Source organism: Achroia grisella, unplaced genomic scaffold (genome assembly GCF_030625045.1).
Source record: "Achroia grisella isolate CSIRO2021 unplaced genomic scaffold, CSIRO_AGI_Agris_v1 utg18504, whole genome shotgun sequence".
Classification (NCBI taxonomy): Eukaryota; Metazoa; Arthropoda; class Insecta; order Lepidoptera; family Pyralidae; genus Achroia; species Achroia grisella.
In genome coordinates this window covers 45,337-70,853 of record NW_026712688.1, presented here as the reverse complement: position 1 = coordinate 70,853, position 25,517 = coordinate 45,337, and the positions used below count along the sequence as shown (strand labels likewise).

General features: G+C 35.6%; 2 protein-coding genes across 3 annotated transcripts in view; one reads left to right on the top strand and one right to left on the bottom strand.

The window, feature by feature from the left end:
• Nucleotides 1-2,759: 2,759 nt before the first annotated feature.
• Nucleotides 2,760-8,485, bottom strand: LOC131841621 (chromatin target of PRMT1 protein-like). Of its 2 annotated transcripts, none has more exons than XM_059189945.1 (5): nt 8,062-8,485; nt 7,124-7,272; nt 6,513-6,608; nt 3,789-3,889; nt 2,760-3,212 (listed from the first exon to the last, which is right to left on the bottom strand). In XM_059189945.1, exons 1-5 carry the CDS (start codon nt 8,275-8,277, stop codon nt 3,067-3,069), a joined length of 708 nt encoding a protein of 235 aa, XP_059045928.1. In that variant the 5' UTR covers nt 8,278-8,485; the 3' UTR covers nt 2,760-3,066. The 2 variants fall into 2 exon arrangements, with proteins under 2 accessions (XP_059045928.1, XP_059045929.1); XM_059189946.1 differs by having other exon boundaries at nt 7,124-7,269.
• A 561-nt stretch (nt 8,486-9,046) lies between these two features.
• LOC131841615 (uncharacterized) overlaps nt 9,047-25,517 on the top strand; it is a 33,417-nt gene continuing 16,946 nt past the window's right edge. The window contains exons 1-3 of the mRNA XM_059189939.1: nt 9,047-9,397; nt 12,495-12,681; nt 14,415-14,519. Of these exons, the coding sequence (XP_059045922.1) occupies nt 9,246-9,397; nt 12,495-12,681; nt 14,415-14,519 (444 nt within the window). The 5' untranslated portion in view covers nt 9,047-9,245. The remainder of the gene's footprint in view (nt 9,398-12,494; nt 12,682-14,414; nt 14,520-25,517) is intronic.

The window sequence follows — 25,517 nt, the reverse complement described above, 5'->3', positions numbered from 1 at the left end:
CAACATAAATATATCTAAGTATTTATAAGTTGCCTAGTAGCCATAACACAAGCTTTGCTTACCGAGGGACCAGATGGCTGTGTTAATTTTTCAGGGTTATTATATTATCATCAATTAAAAAAAGCTGTTTGGTCCCTGAAACTTCAGTCTATTAATTCGACACTTGTAAATAATCTATACATATAAATAAAATTGGAGTGTCTGTTTGTAATATTGAAATAACCGTTTTTTACTACATGCATATGAATATAAATACGGTACATACACCAAAATAACATTTCTTACAATTTTTGTCTGTCTGTCTGTCTGTTTGTTCCGGCTAATCTCTGAAATGGCTGGATCGATTTTGACGGGACTTTTATTGGCAGTTAGCTAATGTAATAAGGAGTGACTTAGGCTACTTTTATTTTGGAAAAATAAAGATAAATTCCACGCGGAAGAAGTCGCGTGTACAGCTAGTTGGATATATTAAAAAAAAACAATATTAGTCTTAATGTTTATTTATGAACAATCAACTGTTATCCTTAATGCTATATATTTACAATTTATTTTCGTAAAATTAAACAAAAACGAATCTCCTCGAAATGTACAATCGACCGCAAAAGTTTTCATATATATTTGACAATACTATGAATATATTTGTACGTATTTGTAAATTGCAATGAGTTTCCACTAGAGAGCAATTTGTAGGATGAGGGTCAAAGGGTGATCAGGCAATGAATAGTTTGGAAACCAAATGGGTTATGGTTTTTTTAGGGTTTCGGGCTATTATCAGTTGCTAAGACTTCACAATGCTGAGATAGTACTGCCACCTGTTTAGATCTTGTGCTCGCCCTGTTTCAAAGTCCGTACCCCCCGTCGGGAACAGGAATTGAAGGAGATTTTTAAGAGCGATGGTCTGTATCTCCTTTGGATGTAGTGAAAGTATCATTACATAGTATAAAACAAAGTCGCTATCTGTCCTTATGTAACCTTAAATCTTTAAAACTACGCAACGGATATTGAAGCGGTTTGTTTTTAATAGCTAGAGTTATTCAAGAGGTATGTTTATTTAATACATGTACACCCGTGCGAAGCCGGGGCGAGTACTAGTTAACTAATAAACAACTAAAGCGAAAACAAACTAGTAATACACGGAAAACTGATTTCGGAACTGAATCGAGGACTTTTAGCGCTCGACTAACTAAACCAATGCGGTGTCATGTACATAATTAAATAAAAAAACATCGACGGAAGAAAGTGGATTGTCGGAACTTGAAATACCCAACTTTACCCGCCTCCCCTCCAGAAGAAGAGGGGGGAATGTGATTGTTAGTAATGTCGAGGAGTGAGTAATGCTAGCAATGTACCATGTCAGGTTGGGCTAACTGACCTGACCTCATATTATCATGAGTTCATATTATCATCCTTCACTGGTGCCCCGCCAGCGTAAAAGTAGCTCAGATGGGGCACCATTCCGTTATCATCCATTAAAAAAAAATCTTCAGATACAAAAGAAAATCAAATTTTCACAACACATATATTTATAAAGATAGAAAGTTAAAAATTCATTCACAAACTGGAAATTCACAAAAAACTGCCTAACAGGAATTGAATCCTGAGCTTTCACTGCTACAAATAACTAAACCAATCGGTAACTCATATATTTATCGAGAAACACCGTTGTTGTTACATAGTATAAAACAAAGTCGCTGTCGCTTCTGTCCGTCCGTATTTATGCTTAAACCTTTAAAACTACGCAATGGATTTGGAAGCGTTTTTTTTTAAATAGATAGAGTGAATCAAGGTTTATATATATAATACATGTACACCCGGGTGAAGCCGGGGCGAGTAGGTAGTGTTGAATAAAATGTTGAAAAAAATTGCGTTAAATACATATCAATTTTCATATTTCTATCCTGATAAATATGTGATAAGAATTTCTGAAATAAAAGAATCTGAATAAACTTTTGTAAAGTTGAGTTTTTCACTTTACGACAAATCCGCTTTCTTCTCTCGATATATGTTAAAAATAAGCAACAATCTATTGACTTAACCTTAAAGTTAGGTCTATAAAATTGCAATTGGAAACTTAGTTAACTAGTGTGGTATTAGGCTGTTCAAGTATTACGTAAGCACTATGGGGGGGGGGGGGGGGGGGGGGGGTATTTGCTTGGCTTATTTTGGATGACATGGGGGTGGGGGAGTCTAGATGATGATTACGTCATCGTTATTTTCTTTTTTACACAAATGGCAACCCTCACATTGTCTTTGCTAAAAAAAACAATACATTAATCGAAAATGTTTATGTCAGCATGAGGGGAGGGGGTAAAAGCTTTGCTTACTTTTGCTGATAGGGGGTGGGGGGGGGAATAATTGTAAATCTGCTTACGTAATACTTGAACGGCCCGTATGAGACAGTCTCTGACGATTATTTTTTTATCATTAATCGGAGTAGGTAGAGTTATTTTATGTAGTTGCCATATGATACAATAATGTGGATATTCCCCGAATCCCAGGATATATTTTTAAGTAGAAAAATAATAAGTTATTTACGCCTTACGGAGATTACTCTCCAAGACGTTTATAGATTTTTATTGATTTATTTAAACACAGAGAGCGCGATTTACCAAGGTACTTTCGATAAACAATTGTATTCCAATGGTGCAGAAAGAGACAAAAACAGGTGACACTACCTGTACGTGTGAGGGAGAACGCAATATGCAGCGACATTATGAGTTTTTTTTCGTACTCTTGGCAACACAGTGCCAAGAGTCTTTAGGTATTATATTATTTTATTCTATAATATTTATTGCTATTAAATTTATTATATATCAATCGCTTTATTCTTAAGAGGAATTCTTTTCAAAATATTTAGATGTGCCTGCAACTGTGTAAAACTTTAGTAGTTTTAACTTGAAGCACGACATGCTGTTGGCCGCAGATGGCCTTTACTGACTGTAACCGGACGATAGAGGGCGAGTGCAGAGGGAACCCATATCAACATCAATGTTTGAGATCAATGATCATAAACTTTACCTACTTCGATCAGTTATTATGCATACTTTGAGTATATCACAATATTCACTATTCTAATTCCATGGCGTTCTTCATGTAATTGTCAAGTTCTTTGTCCAGGGCTGACTTGGTGCCGGCCATGTACTGGTCTAGTTGGGCATCCAACTCCTCTTTCGTGGGGACGGGTTTTTGGACTTGATTCCTAACTACACCTCCTGGAAAAGTAATAATAATCATTACATAGTATAAAACAAATTCGCTGTCGTTGTCTGTCCGTCCCTATGTATGCTTAAATCTTTAACACTATGCAACGGATTTTGAAGTTTTTTTTTAATAGATAGAGTGATTCTAGAGGAAGGTTTATATATATAATACATGTACGCCTGGGCGAAGCCGGGGCGACTATCTAGTAATATATAAATAACCCTGGAAAATTAACACAGCGCCATCTAGTCCTAAGTTAAGCAGAGCTTGTGTTATGAGTACTAGACAACTTATATGAATACTTAGATTTTTTTGTAAATACATACATAATGTACATAGAAAACACTCAGATCGCTACAAACAATCATACTCATGAATACAAATTTTCACACCGTGCGAGGAATCGAACCCGCAACCATTGCAGGTGGAGGGATAAACAATAGACATCTATGGTCGTCAATATTGAACCATCCGAGCATTTTTACAAGTTTATAGTTTTTGTCGAAAAACGTGATTTTTTATATTTCTAGACCCGGGGGTATTCGGGTCATTTTGACTAACAGTTGAAAGGTTAATAAAAAAAATACCTCTGCCCCTGGCGCGGCCCCGGTTGGCTCGTGGAGGTCGCAGGGGCTGCGGTCGCGGCCGGCCAGGCCTCCACGCGCGCCCCCCGCCCTGACGAGCGCCCCTGGGGACACAATAACTTACATTACCAACTTGGAAACATTTAAACACTCAATGATCAAATTAAATACTCAATAATCCTCAATGAAGGGTTGAAGGGGATTTTTTTGTAATTAAAATGGCAGTTAATTAATCACAGCTGAGGACTTTTAAAATATATATATATATTTACTAGCCCGGAAAACGTTGTTCTGCCTTAAAATAAAAAAAAAATTAGGGGTGGACTACCCCTAACATTTAGGGGGATGAAAAATAGATGTTGGCTGATTCTCAGACCTACTCAATACGCTCACAAAATTTCATGAGAATCGGTCAAGCCGTTTCGGAGGAGTATGGGAACGAAAACTGTGACACGAGAATTTTATATATAAGATTATAATATATTTATTGATTATATCTACACCATTGGCAGCTCAGCCACGGAGGCCGATTCTTACAATTATGTTAAAATATAATATCATATAATAATATCACATAATGATAATGATAACAGGGATGAATGGAAGCGAAAAACATATTACGCCGACCCCAAATAAATGGGATAAGGAAGAAGCAGATGATGATGATAATAATATATTTAATAGGAAAGTGCTGCATCGTCAGCGAAATTGCACGTGGAAGAATTTGTAGCTAACAGTGCAGCCTAAATGACGTTTTCATTTTTTTTTTATACTATGATGTTGTCAATCAAGCATACGGCCCATCTGATGGTAAACGGTTACCGTAGCCTATGAACGCCTGAAACACCAGGTGTATCACTTGCGCGTTGCCGACCCTTAAGAAACCTTAATATACCCTTCTTGAAAAACCCCCATGCTGTAGTCTCGTGGGAAAACCTCGGCAGGAAGTTCATTCCACAATCTAAGTGTACGCGGGAGGAAACTCCTCTGAAACCGCACTGTTCAGGACCACTTAGGTTCCAGCGTGTGGGGATGAATTCCCTGTCGATGGCGAGCGGTGCGGTGGTAAAAGGTGGCTGTCGGCATCATGTCGAACAATTCCTCAGAACACAGTCCGTTGTACAATCGGTAGAACACACAAAGTGAAGCGAAGTCTCGCCTCAAGCTAAGTGGCTCGATACCGCCAGAGAGATTGGGATCATCGACAATTCTCATAGCACGTCTCTGAACCGAGTCAAAAGGACCGAGCTGGTATCCAGGTGCTCCCGCCCAAGATTAAAATTTCATTGTAAAGAGTATTTCATACTGTCATATGTACATTCATATAACATATTATTTTACTTAATAATTATTGTCATGTATATATATTACATATATTGTCTAGGATGACATCTGGAACTCCTTATGGTTATATAGAGAAAGTCTTTTTTGTTGAATACAAGATTTATTAAATCATTCAAAAATCATTTTTTTAAATGTAGGACATTTTAGCCGCTTATGAACGTCAAGTTTTACATTATAATTTTTTTTCCCTACCGTCCAGTTCGGTATATAGATCCAATTGAGAAGAACTGGGAAGAAACTCAATTGAATTACTTTTTTTTTAAATCCATTTTATTTACAACGCATAGGTATTTATATAGGTGTCTATGTCTAACATTAAATGAAAATCCCGAACATGAAAACTATTGCCATGCACGCTCGTCATTCAAGTAATCGTTTAGTGATTAATAGGCCTTGCTCAGTAAATATGATTTAACAATTTAGTTTAGTAAATTGTTTTACAATTTATGTAACTTAAATCATCAACTGCTTCTTCCTTATCCCATTTGTTTGTGGTCGGCGTAATATGTTTTTCGCTTCCATTCATACCTGTTCGCAGTCATCGCGTTATTTACTTCCTTTCTTACCATATCATCTTTCACACAGTCCATCCATCTCTTTTTCGGCCTTCCTCTGCCCTTATAACCATGTGGTCAGGTAGGGAAAAAATATTAATACAAAAAAGTTGAAGTTCACATGCGGCTAAAATATCCTGTATGAATAAATGATTTTTGATATACATTCAATTAGATTTTTTTTATAGATAATGGAACGGTGCACCCGTCTGCGCTAACGGTTTACACTGGTAGAGCACCAGTGGAGGATGATAAGATGAACATGAGGTCAGGCTCAGTTAGCCCATTGTGACAAATTCACCAGGAATTTATCATGATTTCCAGGGAGGACCGTGTGGAGGTCAATCTGACATGGTACATTGCTAATAATGGTGATGGGTTATGAGTACATATTACTAACAATCCCTTTGAGGTATCTCAAATCGAATGGGGGGGTATTCGATTTAAGATACCTCAGACAAAAATATTGCTTAAACAAAACCCCCGTCCAATTCAAACGGGGATCGATATTACGACGGTTTGAGCCGAGGTTCGAGCCCCTAGTGATGCCCTCAGACTAAAGTCGTATCCGTCAGGCGGGAGTTGGCCTTCAGCCGCTCCATAAGTCTTTCCGCAGGTTTGGAGTGCCATCTGCACTCGCCTCCTCGTCCGCTGAAGCTGTAAAGACCAACTGCGGCCAACAGCATTAGAGTAGTCCGGAAAAAAAGATTGCCCGCCCACTGTGGCTCAGATTGGCAAAAGATAAACAGATGGAAAACATTGGAGGAGGCATTTGTGTCAAAAAGGAAAAGTTGGCGCAAGAAATTAATCATCAATAAAAAAAACCAACCTGAGACGACCGCGAAGCATGCGGTTGGGTCCACCGCGGCGCCGGAGTCCCCTCCACGCGCCCACAGATGCTAAGTTGCTGAATGATGCTGATCGACTGTAAATTAATTTAAGACAAGATGAGCTCACAGACTTATAATAATAAATATAAGGCCAATTCACACAGCGCCATCTAGTCCTAAGTTAAACTAGCTAAAGCTTGTGTTATGGGTACTAGACAACTGATACAAGTACATAGATATTTTTTTGTAAATACACACATATTATAGAAAACACCCAGACGGATACAAACAATTGTACCCATAAATACAAATGTTTGTGCTGTGCGAGGAATCGAACCCGCAACCATCGGACATAAAGCGGTGTGCTAAACCGCTAGAATAGAATAGAATAGAAAATCATTTATTCAAATAAACTTAATTTAAGCACTTTTGAATAGTCAACAGTTTTTTAAATCTACCGCTTATTCGGAAACCTGTCTCATCACAAGAATAAGCAAGAAACTTGTGTGTTGCTCCTTGAATATGTTGATAAAATTGAAAAATCGATATTTTTAAATATTTTATATGTACTATTGTATTTTGAAGTAATATGAATAAATTCATTACAAACCTCAGATTCCCATTAGACTGCCTCCAGGAGACTCTGTCCTTTATACTGGCTTGGGAGAGGTTACCAAAGCTATTGGAGCGCCGTAACCCTGGCAGGCTGCTCTCACTGCCAAACCTTCGTAAACCACCAAGACGCTGTTGGATTGCCTGCTGAAATAAATATGATAATTATAACCCAAGACAACTAAGAGACTTCTGAGTTCAGTTTGGCTGACTTCTTTGTAGTCTCGGCTCTATATGAACAACAGCTCAGATGAGAGGCTGTGTGGAGTATAGAATCTACATTATATTACATTACAGTTTAAACAGTGCCATGTAGTACCAAGCTAAGCAGAGCTTGTGTTATGGGTACTAGACAACTGAAAACTCCAAGACCAATAGAAACAATTATATTAATGAATACAAATGTACTATTCAATGAATTGAACCAGCAACTGTCAGGAAGTAAGGTGTGTGTTAAATCGTCAGATCGCAGGGGCCGTCAAAGTAGATATTTTATATTTTGTAGCTTGTCTAGTATATAGATAGATGTAGAAAATATGAATATCTTCAACACACACAATGAAATAAATGTGCCAGTGTGAGTGATAAAATGGAAACTATTTATGCTTTTCCACAACATTATTATGTAATATTATTAATAACTTACTGTTTTACCCTCAATAGGCCAAAACACTAGTTTCATGTCACAAATTAATCTTACAAAATTACCATTACTTGGGCTGTATGCTTGTATACCTTATTACTTTATTGGTAAAAAAAATGTTTCATTATCAAAATCTGTTCTATAGACAATGATTTTGCAACATATAAAGATTGCAAAGTTGATACTTATAAGATAGACCAAAACATGATATCAAATTGAAATATAAATTATAATATCGAAATAAAAGACTAAGAAACAGTAAGAAAAATATTATACTTAATTAAAAAACCTACCCTTTTAGCTTGCTGTTCCAACCGGCGCGCTATCTGCTCTATGAAGTTTTTATTCTTATAGTTAAAGTTCTGGTTTTGAGCGAAGTATGAAGCCGCGCTTGGGCGTCTTCGTTGCCTCATAGGAACACGATTCGGTGTTACTGAGGCTAGAAGTGTAAACCGATCGTTCAAGCTCATAGTGGTGGCCTGAAGACCGTGGACTTTTTCTATTACCATGTTGCCGACTACGGGTAAATTAGAAATTAGAAAACAAACAACGCAATATGTAAACACTAATGCATTTGAAAAGTATGACTGGAACGGTGTAGTAAAACGTTAAATTCATATACGATTTAAATACGTAAGAACACAAATTCAGAGAAATTTGATATTATTTATAAAATGTCAAGTAAAATGTGAAATACAATATTCACATTCGCGGCTTGCTATGTTTCACAGATTACAGAAACTTAAACTTCCTGCATGACACTTCTCAGCTGTCTGTGCCAATTTTCTACAGAATAAAAGTATTATGACAGTTTGAATGATAGTGTATAAATCGTTGTTATGCGGTCTTTTCATTACAATATTTATGTATTGATGGCGAAATAAAATAATAATGCTACATTTTCAGTTTTCAACATATCATTTTTTGACATATCGTATTTATTTTTCTATATTCAAAATTCACAAATCATGTAGGATATTTTAACCGCTTATGAACGTCAATTTTTTCCCTACCATATATAAAAGAAGAAATGTAGACTGCCAGTAACTGTCAATTTGCAACAGATAGTATAAATGCGAAATTTATTTTGAAAGTAACAAAGTGCCAGTTCGGTGTAGTATTTCACTTTCTTCAATCAAAATAAAATTTTTGTTAAACCAAAATTTAATGTTTTCCATATGGCATGCTATTTCTGACATTGATGTTAATATTCTTCATGTCATTTCATCTGTCAAATGCTGTCAATGTCAGTCATATTTATTTCGGCGAATTGTTTTGATTTTCTTCAGGATTTCATAAGATAACGCAATGGAATTCTAAAATAATATATTACTAACACTACATATTGTCCTTAAATATATAGAAGAAGTGATGTTTGATTCTAAAAAAATCCCTTCTTAGTCAGTTTTTTTGTGTAATATCAATAATAAACTTCCCAAAGTTGTTATAGGTTATGTAAGTTAAGTTTTCATGCAACATGAAGTTAGATTGCTTTATAAAGGGGCGCTGGAGCGAGGAGGCACTCATTTCGATTCAACCTATGATGTCGGACGTTGGCAACAACGGTACAGTCGAGGAAACTTGTTTGGTCGATATGGACGCTTGCTATGAAACGTTCGACAAAGATGGGTATGTTCATTCATCGGCGTTTCTCATTCACATTATTACAAAAAAAAAACTATAGTATATGTTATATTTTTTTTTACTAATTCCAATTAATAAAAACTTTTTAAAGAAGTACAGAAAACTTTTTTTTACACTTAGTCTGTATAACATTCTTTTTCGTTACAAATCATTTTTTATTATATTTTTCGCACTGTATATATTTATTTTTAAAACAACCTTGAGTGTCAGAACTTATATTGATTACTCCACTATGCACATTACACTTAATATCTGGTGGTTTCACTATATAATCCAAATAATATAAATGAGAAAGTGTGTCTGTTTACCTTAATCTTGTATTAGACTGGCTGAACAGTAAAATGGTAATGAAATATGAGAATATTGGCCATCTTTTATCTCAAATAAAGCACTTGAAGATGTTTATTTATTTTATTTGAATTTTCATTCAATAACTTATATTAAGTTGTATAAAGTGAAATGAGTTATATTATATCAATTTATATAACTATATTGACCCATATTATATGTGTATATATATATATCTTAAAAACTAATACAATATATAGAAAGTAATAAAATAATAATATTGTTTCTAAGATCACTTCACTCACTACGAGAGTCTGCCGCTGTAGCACCAGTACACCACCAATATATGAGATGGTGCTAAGTACCCAATACATAGAAAACTCATTTCACAGTGTTTGTTATCAAACTCTTCTAAAACTTGACCTAAGAAATGATTTTGGTGTAGACACATATTAACACTTTTTTTTCTTTTTCAATAATTTATATTGGCAATCCGTTTATTTTTTAAACAATAGTCCAATCTGATTTGTCTTTTATTTCTTAAATACAATAGAATAGAATAGAAAATCATTTATACAAATAAACTTAATTTAAGCACTTTTGAATAATAGTAGAATGACAATCTTTTTAATGTGTCAAATAATGAGGCACTTTCTTGGATGTCATATCTTTTAAGTCGAAAGAATGTTAGACACCTCAATCCCTGCAGTTGTGACAGAACTTGTACTACCTGTCTTGAGTTACATTCTAGGGGTCTGAGATGAATGATGAATGTCCATTGCACGTATGTGTAAGACTTTGCTCAGTAAATATAATTTAACAGTTGTTTCAAAATTATTGAATTGCAATTGTAAATTAAAATATAACATTATTATAATTTGTGAGCAGGGGAAGGTTTACCCCTGAATGAGATCTCTTGCAGCCAAACTAACTCTGTGGGATACTAGTGGAAATTAACAAACAATGGTAGTGCAGTGTTAAATATACATTTAACTCTATGAGAATAAAGCTTTTTAAATACACATTAGAATATGCTGTTGTCTCTAGAACACTGCACTACCATTGTTTGTTAATTTCCACTAGTACCCCACAGGGTTAGTTTGGCTGCAAGAGATCTCATTCAGGGATAAAACTTCCCCTGCTCACAAATTATAACAATGTTATATTTTAATTTACAATTGCAATTCAATAATTTCAAAACAATTAACAGTTGTTTTGAAATTATCATATTTACTGAGCAAAGTCTTACACACTAAATGATTACTTAAATGACGAGTGTGAATTGCAATAGTTGTTCATGCACGGGATTTTCAGTTAATGTTAGACATAGACACCTATATAAATATACCTACAGTGTAAATAAACTGGCTATTAAAAAAATCTTTCTAAGAGTTTCTTGCCAATTCTTCTCAATTGGATCTATATACTGAACTGGATGGTAGGAAAATTTTATAATATAAAAAATTTGATGTTCATAAGCGGCTAAAATGTCCTACATGAATAAATTATTTTTATTATTAATTTTAATTTGGTTATTACATATAACAATTGAATATAGTGTATGGGAAGCAGCAAATGGCTAAAACGATGATCTCATGTGATGCCGTAATGAATCATAAGTAATTGTGTACACAATAAACATTTGATGTAACATTAATAATCTTGGCAGTATAATATTACAAGTAATTATACAGCACTGAATTTTTAGTTTCATTCTTATATACCAACTAGCTTTTGCCTGCGGCTTCGCTCGCGTTAATTTATCCCCTTAGGGGTAGAATATATCAAAATCCTTTCTTAGGGGATGCCTAGGTCATAGTAGCTTTAGGCATGCAAAGTCTCAGCCCGATCGGTTTAATATTGACAAAGTTTCATATAAACTTTCATCCCCTATTTTATCCCTTTGGGGGTAGAATGTTAAGAAAGGACTTTGGTTAAATCCTTTCTTAACGGATCGGTAGATGTTATGACGTAAGACGTTGAGATTTACTAATTGTGGAAGTGTATAGTAGGAGTAAGTACTTATAAAAAAAAGCTATGTATTTGCAATAGTTATCTAGTACCCATAACACAAGCTTTAGCTTAACTTAGGTCTAGATGGCGCTGTGTTATTTACACAACGTCATTTTGAGATTATTATTATTATTAAATACCTCGTGAATTGACCACGATGTGCTAACAGATCTGATCTCATACTCAATTTATCATCTTCCACTGGTGCCCCGCCAGCGTAATTATTGAGATTATTATTGTTATTAAATTCCTGGTGACTTTGCCACGATGATCTGATCTCATACTCATTTTATCATCCTCCATCGGTAGTTTGTATTCACACACTTAAACTTACTTAAATTGTAAAGTAAGAATAAAATTATTTAAAAGAGCAACACGCAAGTTTCTTGCTCGTTCTTCTTGTGATGAGACAGCTTTCCGAATGAGCGGTAGATTAAAAAAAATGTGATGACTATTCAAAAGTGCTTCAATGTAAGTTTATTTGAATAAATGATTTTCTATTCTATTCTATTCCATTGGTGCCGATTATATATATATATTTGTTACTAGTACTACTGGTATATATGTGTATTTGTTGTATTGTACTCATATATATACTGGTGCCACGCCAACGCATACCCTTAACTCAGGCGGGTGCACAATTCCTTTATTTTTTTTTATTAGACGAATAAAAAAAAATGTGCACCCGCCTGAGCTAACGGTACGCGTGACGAAATAATGAAAAAAAAAATTTATTTTATTGGAAATATTTATTGAATATTTTTTTTTATTATTCGTCTAGGGATGGGAAACTCAATTTCGAGGAGTTCCGGCTGATCTGCAAGGCCCTGTTTCGTAATGACAAGGGTCACATATATCCATTAGCTGAAGATCGCGCCCGTCACATCTTTCAGGTGTTCGACAAGAATTCAGACGGTTATGTCGACAAGGAGGAGTTCACTTTCTGCTGGAACCACTGGATAAAGGTGGTGCGTAATTTTTTTAAATTAATAATTAATTAATTAATCTTAATTCTTAATCATTACATAGTATAAGACAGTCACTGTCGCTGTCCGTCCCTATGTATGCTTAAATATTTAAAACTATGCAACGGATATTGAAGCGGTTTTTTTAATAGATAGAGTGATTCAAGAGGAAGGTTTATGTATAATACATGTACACCCGGGCGAAGCCGGGACTAATAGCTAGTAATATTATAACGTGAAAGTTTGTGAATAAGGATGGATGTTTGTTACTCTTTCACGCAACTACTGAACGGATTTTGATGAAACTTTACAGTAATATAGCTTATATATAAGAAAGAACCCGCGATCATAGAAAGTAAAGCGGTAAGCTAAACCACCAGTAATAAAAATCGACTCCAAAATATAAAAGAAAAGGATTTTTCTGAAAATATACTATTTGAAAGTTTTTTTTAATCAATTCATAAATGACAGAGTTACGAAATAACAAACCTTCAATAAATGAAAAAAAAACAGTATCGTTAAAAACTTCCTCCTGTTTTGAAGTCGGTTAAATAGCGAAGCAATTTTTATTGCTTACTTGCAATTCACTTGAATCGTTTTGTCTGATAAGCCGCTAGTCATAATCATTGACTCATTTAGTGAATTTACTTATGTTTATTTGTTAAACATATGTTTCATCATTGAATAATATGTATTCATATATATATACAGACAAACTTGCTGTCCCCAAGTATCGTTTATAAAAAGTTAATAGGTCTTTTATGGGAATAGGTATAAAAATTTAGAATAGAATAGAATAAATGATTTTTGAATTTTGAATTTTGAATTTTGAATTTTATATATATAGACAAGACAATATAATCTCAAGACAATTCACACAGCGCCATCTAGTCCCAAGCTAAACTGAACTTGTGTTATGGGTACTAGACAACTGATATAAATACATTTTTTTTGTAAATACATAGAAAACACCCGGACCGATACAAACTATCATACTCTTGAATGCACAGTTTGCACCGTGCGAGGAATCAAACCCGTGATAATCGGAAGTAAAGCACACCACCAAACTATATAAAAAAACTAGTTGTTACAGGCAATTTCGTCCGCCTAGAAATTAACTTCTTTTTTACTACAATATATAATATTTCTAAAATAACAGTAGCTTAAGTTACTCCTTATAACATTAGCTATCTGCGAGTAAAGCCCCGTCTAAATCGGTCCAACTGTTTCAGAGATTAGCAAGGACAAACAGACAGACATTTTTTTAGGCATTTTTTTCATGTAAGTTCCGTATATACTTCCTGTTCCCGCGACTTCGTCCGCGTGAAATTCAACTTTATATTTCTATAATAAAAGTAGCCTAAGTTACTCCTTATTACAGCAGCTACCAGCTGCCAAAAAAGACCCGTCAAAATAGGTCCAGCCATATCAGAGATTAGGCGGAACAAACAGACAGACAAAAATTGTAAAAAATGTTATTTTGGTGTATGTACCACATTTATATTCATATGCACGTAGTAAAAAACGGTAATTTCAATATTACAAACAGACACTCCCAATTTTATTTATATGTATAGATTATTCATCAAGAAGAATGTTCAAAAAGAAGAGTATGTTTAGATATGACGACCGATAGAGAGCAGTGGAAGAGAATGACATACTGCGCCGACCCCAAATAATGGGATAAAAGCAAGGCAATGATGATGATAGATTATTCATCAAAGAATCCCTTTCAGATAGTGCGACCGGTGAGCGCTTTCCTGATAGTGGACGTGCAGAATGACTTCATCTCTGGTACCCTCAACATCAGCAAGTGCAACGCCCAACAGGACGGCAGCGAGGTCAGTTCAATTTATAAATTACTAATGACCCGTCCCATAAATGTCAAATAAAACACTTCCTTTGCAAAAAAGCTTACTATAAAATTGAAGAATTCGTTAACGATAATAATGTTTTTGAAGAAAAAATTTTAAATACATAGCACTGACAATATTATCTGATTACACTAATAATGAGTGCGTACACATTTCTATGTTGATTGTCGCATAGATTATTTACTTGTTACACTGTAATTATATATATAAAAAAAAGATCTATTGAAAAGAGCAACACACAAGTTTCTTGCTCATTCTTCTTGTGATGAATCTGCATTCCGAATGAGTGGTAGAATCAAAATATGACTATTCAAAAGTGCTTGTAATGAGTTTATTTGAATAAAGATTATTTCTATTTCTATTTCTATTTCTATTTCTATTTCCCGGCGTTGGTTGAGTTTCTCGGCTTGTTCTATACTATAACACGCATGTTATTATACATATAGACCTTTCTATCATTCTATCTATTGCTGAAAACTGCATTAAAATCCGTTGCGTAATATAAAAGACTAACTGTGCCGGTAGTTTCACCCGCAGGCAATTTATAGACTATATGTTATTCTGATGTTATGTCAGTGTTATGTGATGTCTGATGATAAACTATATAACTGTAAAGTTTCATCAAAATCCGTTCAGAAGTTTTTGCGTGAAAGAGTAACAAACATCCATCCATACTTACTAACTTTCGCATTTATAATATTAGTGAGATATACGAACAGACAGCGAATGCGTCTGCATTTTATACTTATATATTTGTAACTAGCTACTCGCCCCGACTTTGCACGGGTGTAGGTACTTGTATTATATATATAAACCTTCCTCTAGACTCAATCTAACTATTAAAAAAAACTGCGTCTAAATCAGTTGCGTAGTTTTAAATATTTAAGCATACATAGGGACAGACAGCGACAGCGACTTTATTTTATACTAGCTGTTTCCGCGACTTCGTCCGCGTGGAATTTAACTTTATTTTTCTTTGTAAATTAAAATACAAGTAGCCTAAGTTACGCATTATTACATCAGCTCATTTCAGTAGCCGGAACAAACAGTCAGACAGATAAAAATGGTAAAAAATGTTATTTTAGTGTATGTATCGTATATTCATATGCATGTAGTAAAAAACAATGATATGAAAATTGATGAAGTATATAGATTAAATAAATGTTTCAATAAAACGACTACTGTAGTAAAAAACGGTTATTTCAATATTACAGACAGACACTCCAATTTTATTTATATGTGTAGACTATGTAATGATACACTAGTAAAGTGATAAAGAATAAATTGTATTCAAAACTACGCAAATGCTAAGTAGAATTTTATCTATTAATAAAGTGATATTATTGATTAATTAAAATTATAGGAACATCAAATACTTAATACAAGTATGTGAGAGATATGAAAAATAAATGTAAATATAATATTATCTAAGCCAAGAGCCCTTCAAATAGAAATACATCGCACTTGCTTGCTTCTTCAGAAATGGATAAGACGGACGCAATATATAAATAGTGCCAGTTTTTAAACTTAGGATAATTCGCACAGCGCTAGTCCCAAGCTAAGGGGGGGCGTCCAGTTACGTGAGATGTTTAAGGGGGGGAGGGTATCAAGTCAAATCTCATCTAATTGGAGAAGGGGATCCCGGCAAATAACACGCAATTTTTTTTCTGATGTAAATAAAAAAAAATATATACTATATTGGTCGATTTAATCCAGATTGTACGTGCTTGGACGGCAGATGATTGGCTTTGATCACGAGTTATGACACCAGTCATCTTAGTTAATTAAAGGAGATGGATTGGGGACATCAATTTACTAAGATAGTTGAAACCAAAAGAGAATTGGATAACGCTCAGCAATATTGATTACTAGTCTTAACTAGTCGTAAATAAAAGCGCGAAGTAATTTCTTTTCTTTTTACAATAACAATCCAGCGCGTTGAGAAACCCACATTTTGAAAAATCTCACGTGAGATTGTGGGATGGGGGAGGGGTTGAATAAAATATCACGACATCTCACTAGAGGAGGAGGGAGGGACAGAAAAATCAAGGAAACACGTCACCTTTTCTATTCTATTCTATTTTGTTTAATTCCGCTACAGTTATCATGTGTGAGACCACAAATATTCGGTGTGGAAACTTTACTACCGTTACGACCTTCTCTAACAGCGATCAAATTTGATTTTGACGACCTCGGTGGTCTAGCGGTCTGGCACACCGCTTTACGACCGATGGTCGCGGGTTCGATTCCTCGCACGGTACAAACATTTGTATTCATGAGTATGATTGTTTGTATCGGTCTGGGTGTTTTCTATGATAATATGTATGTATTTACAAAAAAAAATCTATGTTTTTGTATCAGTTATCTAGTACCCATAACACAAGCTTTAGCTAGCTTAACTTGGGACTAGATGGCGTTGTGTGAATTGTCCTGAGATTAAAAAAAAAAAATCAGACCGTTATTGAGTCTACAGCAATATTGCGACACGTGTTTCGCCTCTGAACGAGGCGTCATCAGGCGTTGAATAGAGTTTGGATACAGCTCGGAAGCTAGTGTTGACTGTTCGGTCAGAATAACAGTCTCCTTATTACATCTACCTGCCAAAGAAAGTCCCGTCAAAATCGGTCCAGCCATTTCAGAGATTAGCCGGAACAAACAGACGCGGTGATTTTTTTTAAAGGATGCAAATGGAATGGTACACCCACCCGCCAACGGTTTACACTGGTGGGGCACCAGTGGAGGAAGATAGTATGAACATGAAGTCAGATCAGTTAGCCCAACGTGACAAATTCACCGGGAATGTATCACGATGGTTTCCAGGGGGAACCGCGTGGAGGTCGACCTGACATGGTACATTGCTAGCAATGGGATGATCAGTCCACATCACTAACAATGCCCTTCCCCCAGACGCGGGGATTGAACCTGCGACTATCACCATGTGAGATAGTATATTAAAATACTGCACCACTATGGTCCTCCGCCCTAATAATAATGTTTAGGATAGGAAATATATACAGTTTTTTTTTATAAATATACGAACTGAAATGATGAATGCGTAACCTTCGATGACGTCAACTCCAATATTTGTGTAATACAGTAAAATGGCATAGTAAGCGATAGGGTTGTCGTTTAGACGTATCTCGGCCCCGGTGGTCTGGCGGTTAACACAGCTTTTATTACGATGGTCGCGGGTTCAATTCCTGGCATTCATGAGAATAATTGTTTCAAAATGGTATGTATTTTTAAAAATGTATCTAAGTATAGCAGTTGTATATATAAATACATACAATATTTTTTTAAATATAATTATTTGTACTGTGCAAGGAATCGAACTTGCGATCATCGAAATTATAGCGGTGTACTAAACCACTAGACCATAATGGAACGGTGCACCTGCTTGCGCTATCGGTTTACGTTTATGTATCTTATTTTGGTCTATCTCACGGGAGATCAACCTGACATAGTACGTTGCCAGCAATGGCACTAAAGTTTCATATTTGAACATCCACGTAGACGACTTTAAAAATCACATATCCTTTTTTTTTGACTTGGAGAAAATCCCTCTTGGAGACCCGCCCGCCCTGGCGGAGGCAAGTGGGTACTGTGAGACTCCTACTCACTAAAAACTCCAATATGTCCCTCACCTATGCCGGAGTCGCGGGATCGAAATCAGTCCACCGCGACAACGACGGCGGTGGCCCACTCTAGCAGCGGGCCCCAGCTCTGCGGGTTCTTTAGCGGAACCCATTACTTTCCCCAAGTTCATAGGGCCTAGAACAACTGTCAGCCCTAGCAATAGATGAAGACACACTACCATAATAAACGACTTGTAGATAGGTACATATTGTCGTGTCTGAGACCAATATCGGTAATATTAGCATAACAGAACTTACCGCATGGGTTCATTATAGAGCCGCATTTAGGAGCCGGCCAGGGTTGACAAATGTTCGCAGTAATCAAATTACCTCGGAGGCGTGCACGTACCCACATGCTTCTATAATTGAGTAGGGCGACTTAGGTCGCCCTAACAATTAATGGCCACCCACACACTTCTATAATACAATTGAGTAGGGCGCGAATTAGGTCGCCCTAACAACGAGTGGCAATCATCATCTCAACGCGGAAGAACGTCCACTGCTGAATAAAGGCCTCCCCCAAAGATCTCCACGACGATCGGTCCTGCGCTGCTCGCATCCAATGTCTTCCAGCGATCTTGACCAGCCCATCCACACGCTTCTACAATTTAGTAGGGCGTGAAATAGGCGCCCTAACAATGAGTGGCCATCCACAAGCTTCTACAATTAAGTAGAGTGCGAAGTAGGTCGCCCTAGCAATGAGTGGCCATCCACAAGCTTCTACAATTAAGTAGAGTGCGAAGTAGGTCGCCCTAACAATGAGTGGCCATCCACAAGCTTCTACAATTAAGTAGAGTGCGAAGTAGGTCGCCCTAACAATGAGTGGCCATCCACAAGCTTCTACAATTAAGTAGAGTACGAAGTAGGTCGCCCTAACAATGAGTGGCCATCCACAAGCTTCTACAATTAAGTAGAGTGCGAAATAGGTCGCCCTAACAATGAGTTGCCATCCACAAGCTTCTACAATTAAGTAAGGTGCGAAATAGGTCGCCCTAACAATGAGTTGCCATCCACAAGCTTCTACAATTAAGTAGAGTGCGAAATAGGTCGTCCTAACAATGAGTTGCCATCCACAAGCTTCTACAATTAAGTAGAGTGCCAAATAGGTCGCCCTAACAATGAGTGGCCATCCACAAGCTTCTACAATTAAGTAGAGTGCGAAATAGGTCGCCCTAACAATGAGTGGCCATCCACAAGCTTCTACAATTAAGTAGAGTGCGAAATAGGTCACCCTAACAATGAGTTGCCATCCACAAGCTTCTACAATTAAGTAGAGTGCGAAATAGGTCGCCCTAACAACGAGTGGCCATACACAAGCTTCTACAATTAAGTAGAGTGCCAAATAGGTCGCCCTAACAATGAGTGGCCATCCACAAGCTTCTACAATTAAGTAGAGTGCGAAATAGGTCGCCCTAACAATGAGTGGCCATCCACAAGCTTCTACAATTAAGTAGAGTGCGAAATAGGTCACCCTAACAATGAGTTGCCATCCACAAGCTTCTACAATTAAGTAGAGTGCGAAATAGGTCGCCCTAACAACGAGTGGCCATACACAAGCTTCTACAATTAAGTAGAGTGCGAAATAGGTCGCCCTAATAACGAGTAGCCATTTACAGGCACAATCAAGTAGGACTAGTTAGGTCGCCTTATAGGCGTGATATAGGTCGCCCTAACAATGAGTGGCCATCCACACGCTTCTACAATTGAGTAGGGCGAGATAGGTCGCTCTAAAACGCTGTACGAGCCGTTCGTATGAGGCGGAAAGTTTTAAGATTGGTGAATAAGTCTATATTAAGTTATATTGTAAGAATACAAACTGTAATATAGTTAATAATAAAAATGTAAAAATAAGTAATACACATATATGTATGTAATAAATAATTAGTTTGTCAGTCAGTAACAAGCCCGGAAGTTGATATCCGGGACGGTGTGTAATATTAAAAAAAAATGTTTTGAATCAATTGTTGTCAATCGACAACCCTAGAGGCAGTTCGGCTCGTGTCATGTTGTTTTGCCTACAATTTGTGACGTAAACTAATAAGTCATTGGCAGTCATGACTTCTGATGCACAGATATTTTCTATAGGTACCTCGGAAATTAAGGAGTCTAAAAATAGATGTATAAAATAAACAAATTAATAATCTTAGTACAATTCATACAGTGCCATCTACACCCAAGTTACGCTAAAGTTAAAACTTGTGTTATTTTTTTTTTTATAACAAAGGGGACAAACGAGCATGCGGCTCACCTGATGGTAAGTAATTACCGCCGCCTATGAACACTCGCAACACCAGGGGAATAGCAAGTACGTTGTCGGCCTTTTAAAAAGAAATAAGCTCTTTTCTTGAAGGTTTCAATATCGTATCGGTTCGGAAATACCATTGCTGGAAGGTGATTCCATAGTGTGGTTGTGCAAGCCAAAAAGTTTCTAGAAAACCGCACTGTGGAAGACCGACATTCATCCAGATGATCAGGATGGTATTTCGGTTTCTGGCGGGTGGTACGGTGGTGAAACTCAGCACCTGGTATTAATCCGAACAATTCCTCAGCACACTCCCCGTGATATATGCGGTAGAAAATGCACAGAGATGCAATATCACGCCGCAAAGCCAATGGGTCGAGTCTGTCACATAGACGTTGATTACCAATGATTCTGGCTGCTCGGTTCTGAATGCGGTCAAATGAAAGTAGCAGTTATGGGTACTAGATAACAAATACATAGTTATAATTTATAATTATTAAAAGATATAATTTATTTTAATATTGTGGGAAAGGAGCATGTTTGTAATGGAAACTAGTAATCACCATTGCTAGCAATGTACCATAGTAGGTCGACCTCCACGCGGTTCCTCCTGGAAATCATCGTGATAAATTCCTAGTGAATTTGTCACGATGGGCTAACTGAGCTGACCTCATGCTCATCTTATCATCTTCCACTGGTGCCCCGCCAGCGTAAACCATTAGCGCAGGGGCAGGTGCACCATTTCATTATCATCCACAATAAAAATACATACATAGTATATATAGAAAACATCCAAACCGATACAATCATACTCCTGAATACAAACGTTTGTGCCCTGCGAGGAATGGAACCCGCGACCACCGGAAGTAAGGCTAAACTGCCATACCACCGGGGCCGTCAAGAGTACAAGTATATAGTTGATTGGTGAACTTTATAATTTATATTCCGCGTAATTGATTGATGATCAGCGATACTGCTATCCAATGGCTCAATGCTTTTGATAAGATTAACAAAAATACCAAATGTCAACTCTACACTATTACTACTAGCTATTACTCGCGACTTCATTTGCCTTATTTATTCAAGACTAGCTGAGACCCGACGACTCCGTTCGCGTGTAATTAAAAATTAATATTTTTTATTCCACGCTTTACTCCTTATAATATTAGATATTTGCGAGTGAAAGTCACTTCAAAATCGGTCCGACCGTTTCGGAGATTTGCAAGAATAAACAGATAGACAGACAAAAAATGTAACATTAACTATCGGCGAGGGAAAGTCTCGTAAAAATCGGTCCAACTGTTTCAGAGATTAGCAATAATAAACAGACAGATAGACAGACAAAAAAATTAGTCTAATTAACACAAAAGTTTGGAAATAGCTAATAACAAAATTTGATAAAGATCCAGCCATTTCAAACATTAGCAAGAATATTCAGCAACCGACAATTTTTTTTTTAAGAAATAGAAATAGAAATAATCTTTATTCAAATAAACTTAATATAAGCACTTTTGAATACAATACACTTAATATAAGTTTTTTTATTCTACCGCTTATTCGGAACGCAGATTCGTCACAAGAAGAATAAGCAAGAAACTTGTGTGTTGCTATTTTAAATAAATATTAATTTACTTATATTTTATTAACAACACAATTTAAATTAAATAACACGAAAGTTTGTAATAACTAATGACAAAATTTGAGCAGCGCAGGACCGATCGTCGTGGAGATCTTTGGGGGAGGAGGTCTTTGTTCATCAGTGGACGTTTTCCCGGCTGAGATGATGATTATTATTATTATTCATCATTATCTCATCCTCATCATCATCAACATTTAATAAATAACTTAAAATTACTCAAGAAAACTAATCATATATAGGTATACCATCAGACCACGTGTTTAAAAAAAAATAATTCAATTGAGTTTCATGCCAGTTTCTCAATTGGATCTATATACTGAACTGGACCGTAGAGAAAAATGACAGACAGAGAAAAATTGTAAAAAATGTTATTTTGATATATGTACCGTATTTTATTTATATTTATATGCACAAACATTTTTTACAATTTTTCTCTGTCTGTCTGTTTGTTCCGGCTAATCTCTGAAATGGCCGATTTTGACGGGACTTTTATTGGCAGTTAGCTGATGTAATAAGGAGTAACTTAAGCTACTTTTCTTTTATAAAAATAAAGTTGAATTCCACGCGGACAATTTCGCGTGTACAGCTAGTAATATAAAAAATTTTACGTTCATAAGCGGCTAAAATGTCCTACATGCATAAATGACTTTTGAATTTGAATTAGACTGTGCGTTGTCAGTACTTGAGGGAGCGCACTGTGTTTGGTCGATAGCATCGGACACGTGCGATACGGGGCGAGCCTCGACAGCGTTTTTATATTATCTACTCTTCACTTTACCAAATAAAGCTTATCTTATTGGGCACATTGATTTTAGAAGAAAAAAACTAATCCATCACATTCAAAATAAGTATTCCTGTTGCTAAACTTTGCGGGTGAATGATACGATGTTGTTGGTCGAGACGATGTATATTACAGATGGTAATAAACTGACAATATGTACATTGAAATAATGATCTTATATACTAAATAACAATAGGAAAATGTAAGGTGGGGTGACACAGTTTAGACACGGCAGTGCTTAGTAGACAATATTGAATTTGTCTTAATAGACATTATTAAATGCAATTATTATTTTGATGTATCTAGGTAACTGTGTCCTATACTAAGTAACGGTTGATATATAAAGTGCAAGTGTGATCGGAACGAGAATAAATTATAATATTAATCTCAGGACAATTCACACAGCGCCATCTAGTCTCAAATTAAGCTAGCTAAAGCTTTTGTTACGGGTACTAGATAACTGGTACAAGTACATAGATATTTTGTTTTCGTAAATATTATACATAGAAAACACCCAGACCGACACAAACAATCATACTCATGAATACAAATGTTTGTGCCGTGCGAGGAATCGAACCCGCGACCGTCGGAGGTAAAGCGGTGTGCCAGACCGCTAGACCACCGAGGTCGTCATTGTCGTTCGTCGTTATATTTGCTACTGTATATAATCCACTGAATATGTTCATCATATCTTACATTGAAAGATAATTTCTTGTTGCCCATACGGCGGGTCGTATTATGAAATACCTACCGTATACAGTTTTAAAAAACATCACAAAGAATACTTATTAAAAAAACAAATTTTAGGCATTCCACAGAAATTTCTTGGCTAGCGGTTGCATCTCACGTAATGATTTAAAAAAACTCTATTTTTTTTATATTTTTTTTTTTCTCGTTTAATCCTTACCACTTAGTAAAAATTATATCAAATTATACTGTGAACTATTTACATTATTTTTATTATACACACACCGCACAGACAATCACCAATAATATTGCTCCTTTTTATTTTATATTTATTTTAATCATTATTGTCACGTACCCTCAAATGGGTTGATTGAAAATCAGTGTTCTGTTCCCTGAACAATGTTCCACCAACATCTTTTTCTATTTTTCACACATAATAACACAATTTTATAAATCTTATGTCGTATTATGTACTGTCTATTCTTATGAACATGTTGTGTGTGATTAGTAACAAACAAATAAACGATATATCTATCTATCTATAAATAAATAATAGTGGTCGAAATCTTGTCTTGGTTAAATTTTGCTTGCCATATTAATGTACTGATAAAAATAATCTTTATTCAAATAATATAAACACTTTTGAATAGTCATATGTTGATTATCGCATGCTTGATCCTTGTTAATGTGTATTTACTTAAAACAACAATTTTAAGTAAATACACATCAACAAATACACAACAAAAATTTTAATTTATTCAAAAGTGTTCAAAATTGAAACACATTCACATAAAGAATGAGCAAGAAACACGCAAATTTCTTGCTCTTGTGATGAGTTTGCGTTCCGAATGAGTGGTAGACAAAAAAATTAATTATTCACATGTAAGGATGAATGTACTTAGTAAGTAAATCTTATATATAAAATTATATATAAGAATTATTATTAATATTATACAAATATTCTAAACATATATAACTCAAAGATGACTGACTATCAACGCACAGCCTACACCACTGGACGGATCGAGCTGAAATTTGGCATGCAGGTAGATGTTATGACGTAGGCATCTGCTAAGAAACGATTTTGATTAATTCTACCCTCAAGGGGATAAAATAGGGGCTGAAAGTTTGTATGAAACTTTGTCAATTTTAAACCGATCGGGCTGAGACCTTGCTTACATAAACCTACTATGACGTAGGCATTCCCTAAGAAAGGATTTTGATAAATTCCACCCCTAAGGAGATGAAAGTTTGTATAAATCTTCTTAGATTTTCGACTGATTGAACTGAAATTAAAGATTGTAGCTACTATGATGAAGACGTTCGCTTAAATAGTATTTTGATAAATTCAACCCCCATGGGGATAAAATAAGGGATGATGCAGGATGTAAATGTATTAGTTTGAACCTATCAGTATCTAATCAGAACCTATCAGAACGAATAAATTAAGAGGAACAAATGAATTTTTAGTTCTTTAGGCTACTTTTATTTTTGAAAAATAAAGTTAAATTACACAGAATAGCTAATTTTTGTTAAAATGTTGTATACTTTGACCTAAAACAATCTTTGAATGCAGAGTTGCGCTTGAGTCAATTTGGTTGCTCGCGAGTCACGTTATAGCTTGCAAGAATGTTAGGAGCTCAGTAACCCTAACCGAAACTATCAGATATCCGATATAAAAAAAAAATATTCGTAACCGTAACCGAATCCGAAATAAAAGTCTCGGATAATATCGGATAGGAGCGGAGCCTAATAGAGACATGTTACGTAACCATTTTATTAGCTATTTGTAATTTAATTTTTAAATTCCTTAAAAAATATTACCCGTAATTGAAAGTATCCACTAAATACTAATAAAACTAACGGATAATCCGAAATAATTACATATCCTCATCCGTATCCGGTATAATAATTATTCCTATATCCGAAATCGATCCGTATCCGAAATTTCATATCCATAACATACTTGATAGCTTACTAG

Coding starts and splice junctions, on each gene's coding strand:
- LOC131841621 (XM_059189945.1), bottom strand. CDS start 8,277: ATGGTAATAGAAAAAGTCCACGGTCTTCAGGCCACCACTATGAGCTTG. Junction 7,273..8,061: donor TGGAACAGCAAGCTAAAAGG/GTAGGTTTTTTA, acceptor TATTTATTTCAG/CAGGCAATCCAACAGCGTCT. Junction 6,609..7,123: donor CAGTCTAATGGGAATCTGAG/GTTTGTAATGAA, acceptor ATTAATTTACAG/TCGATCAGCATCATTCAGCA.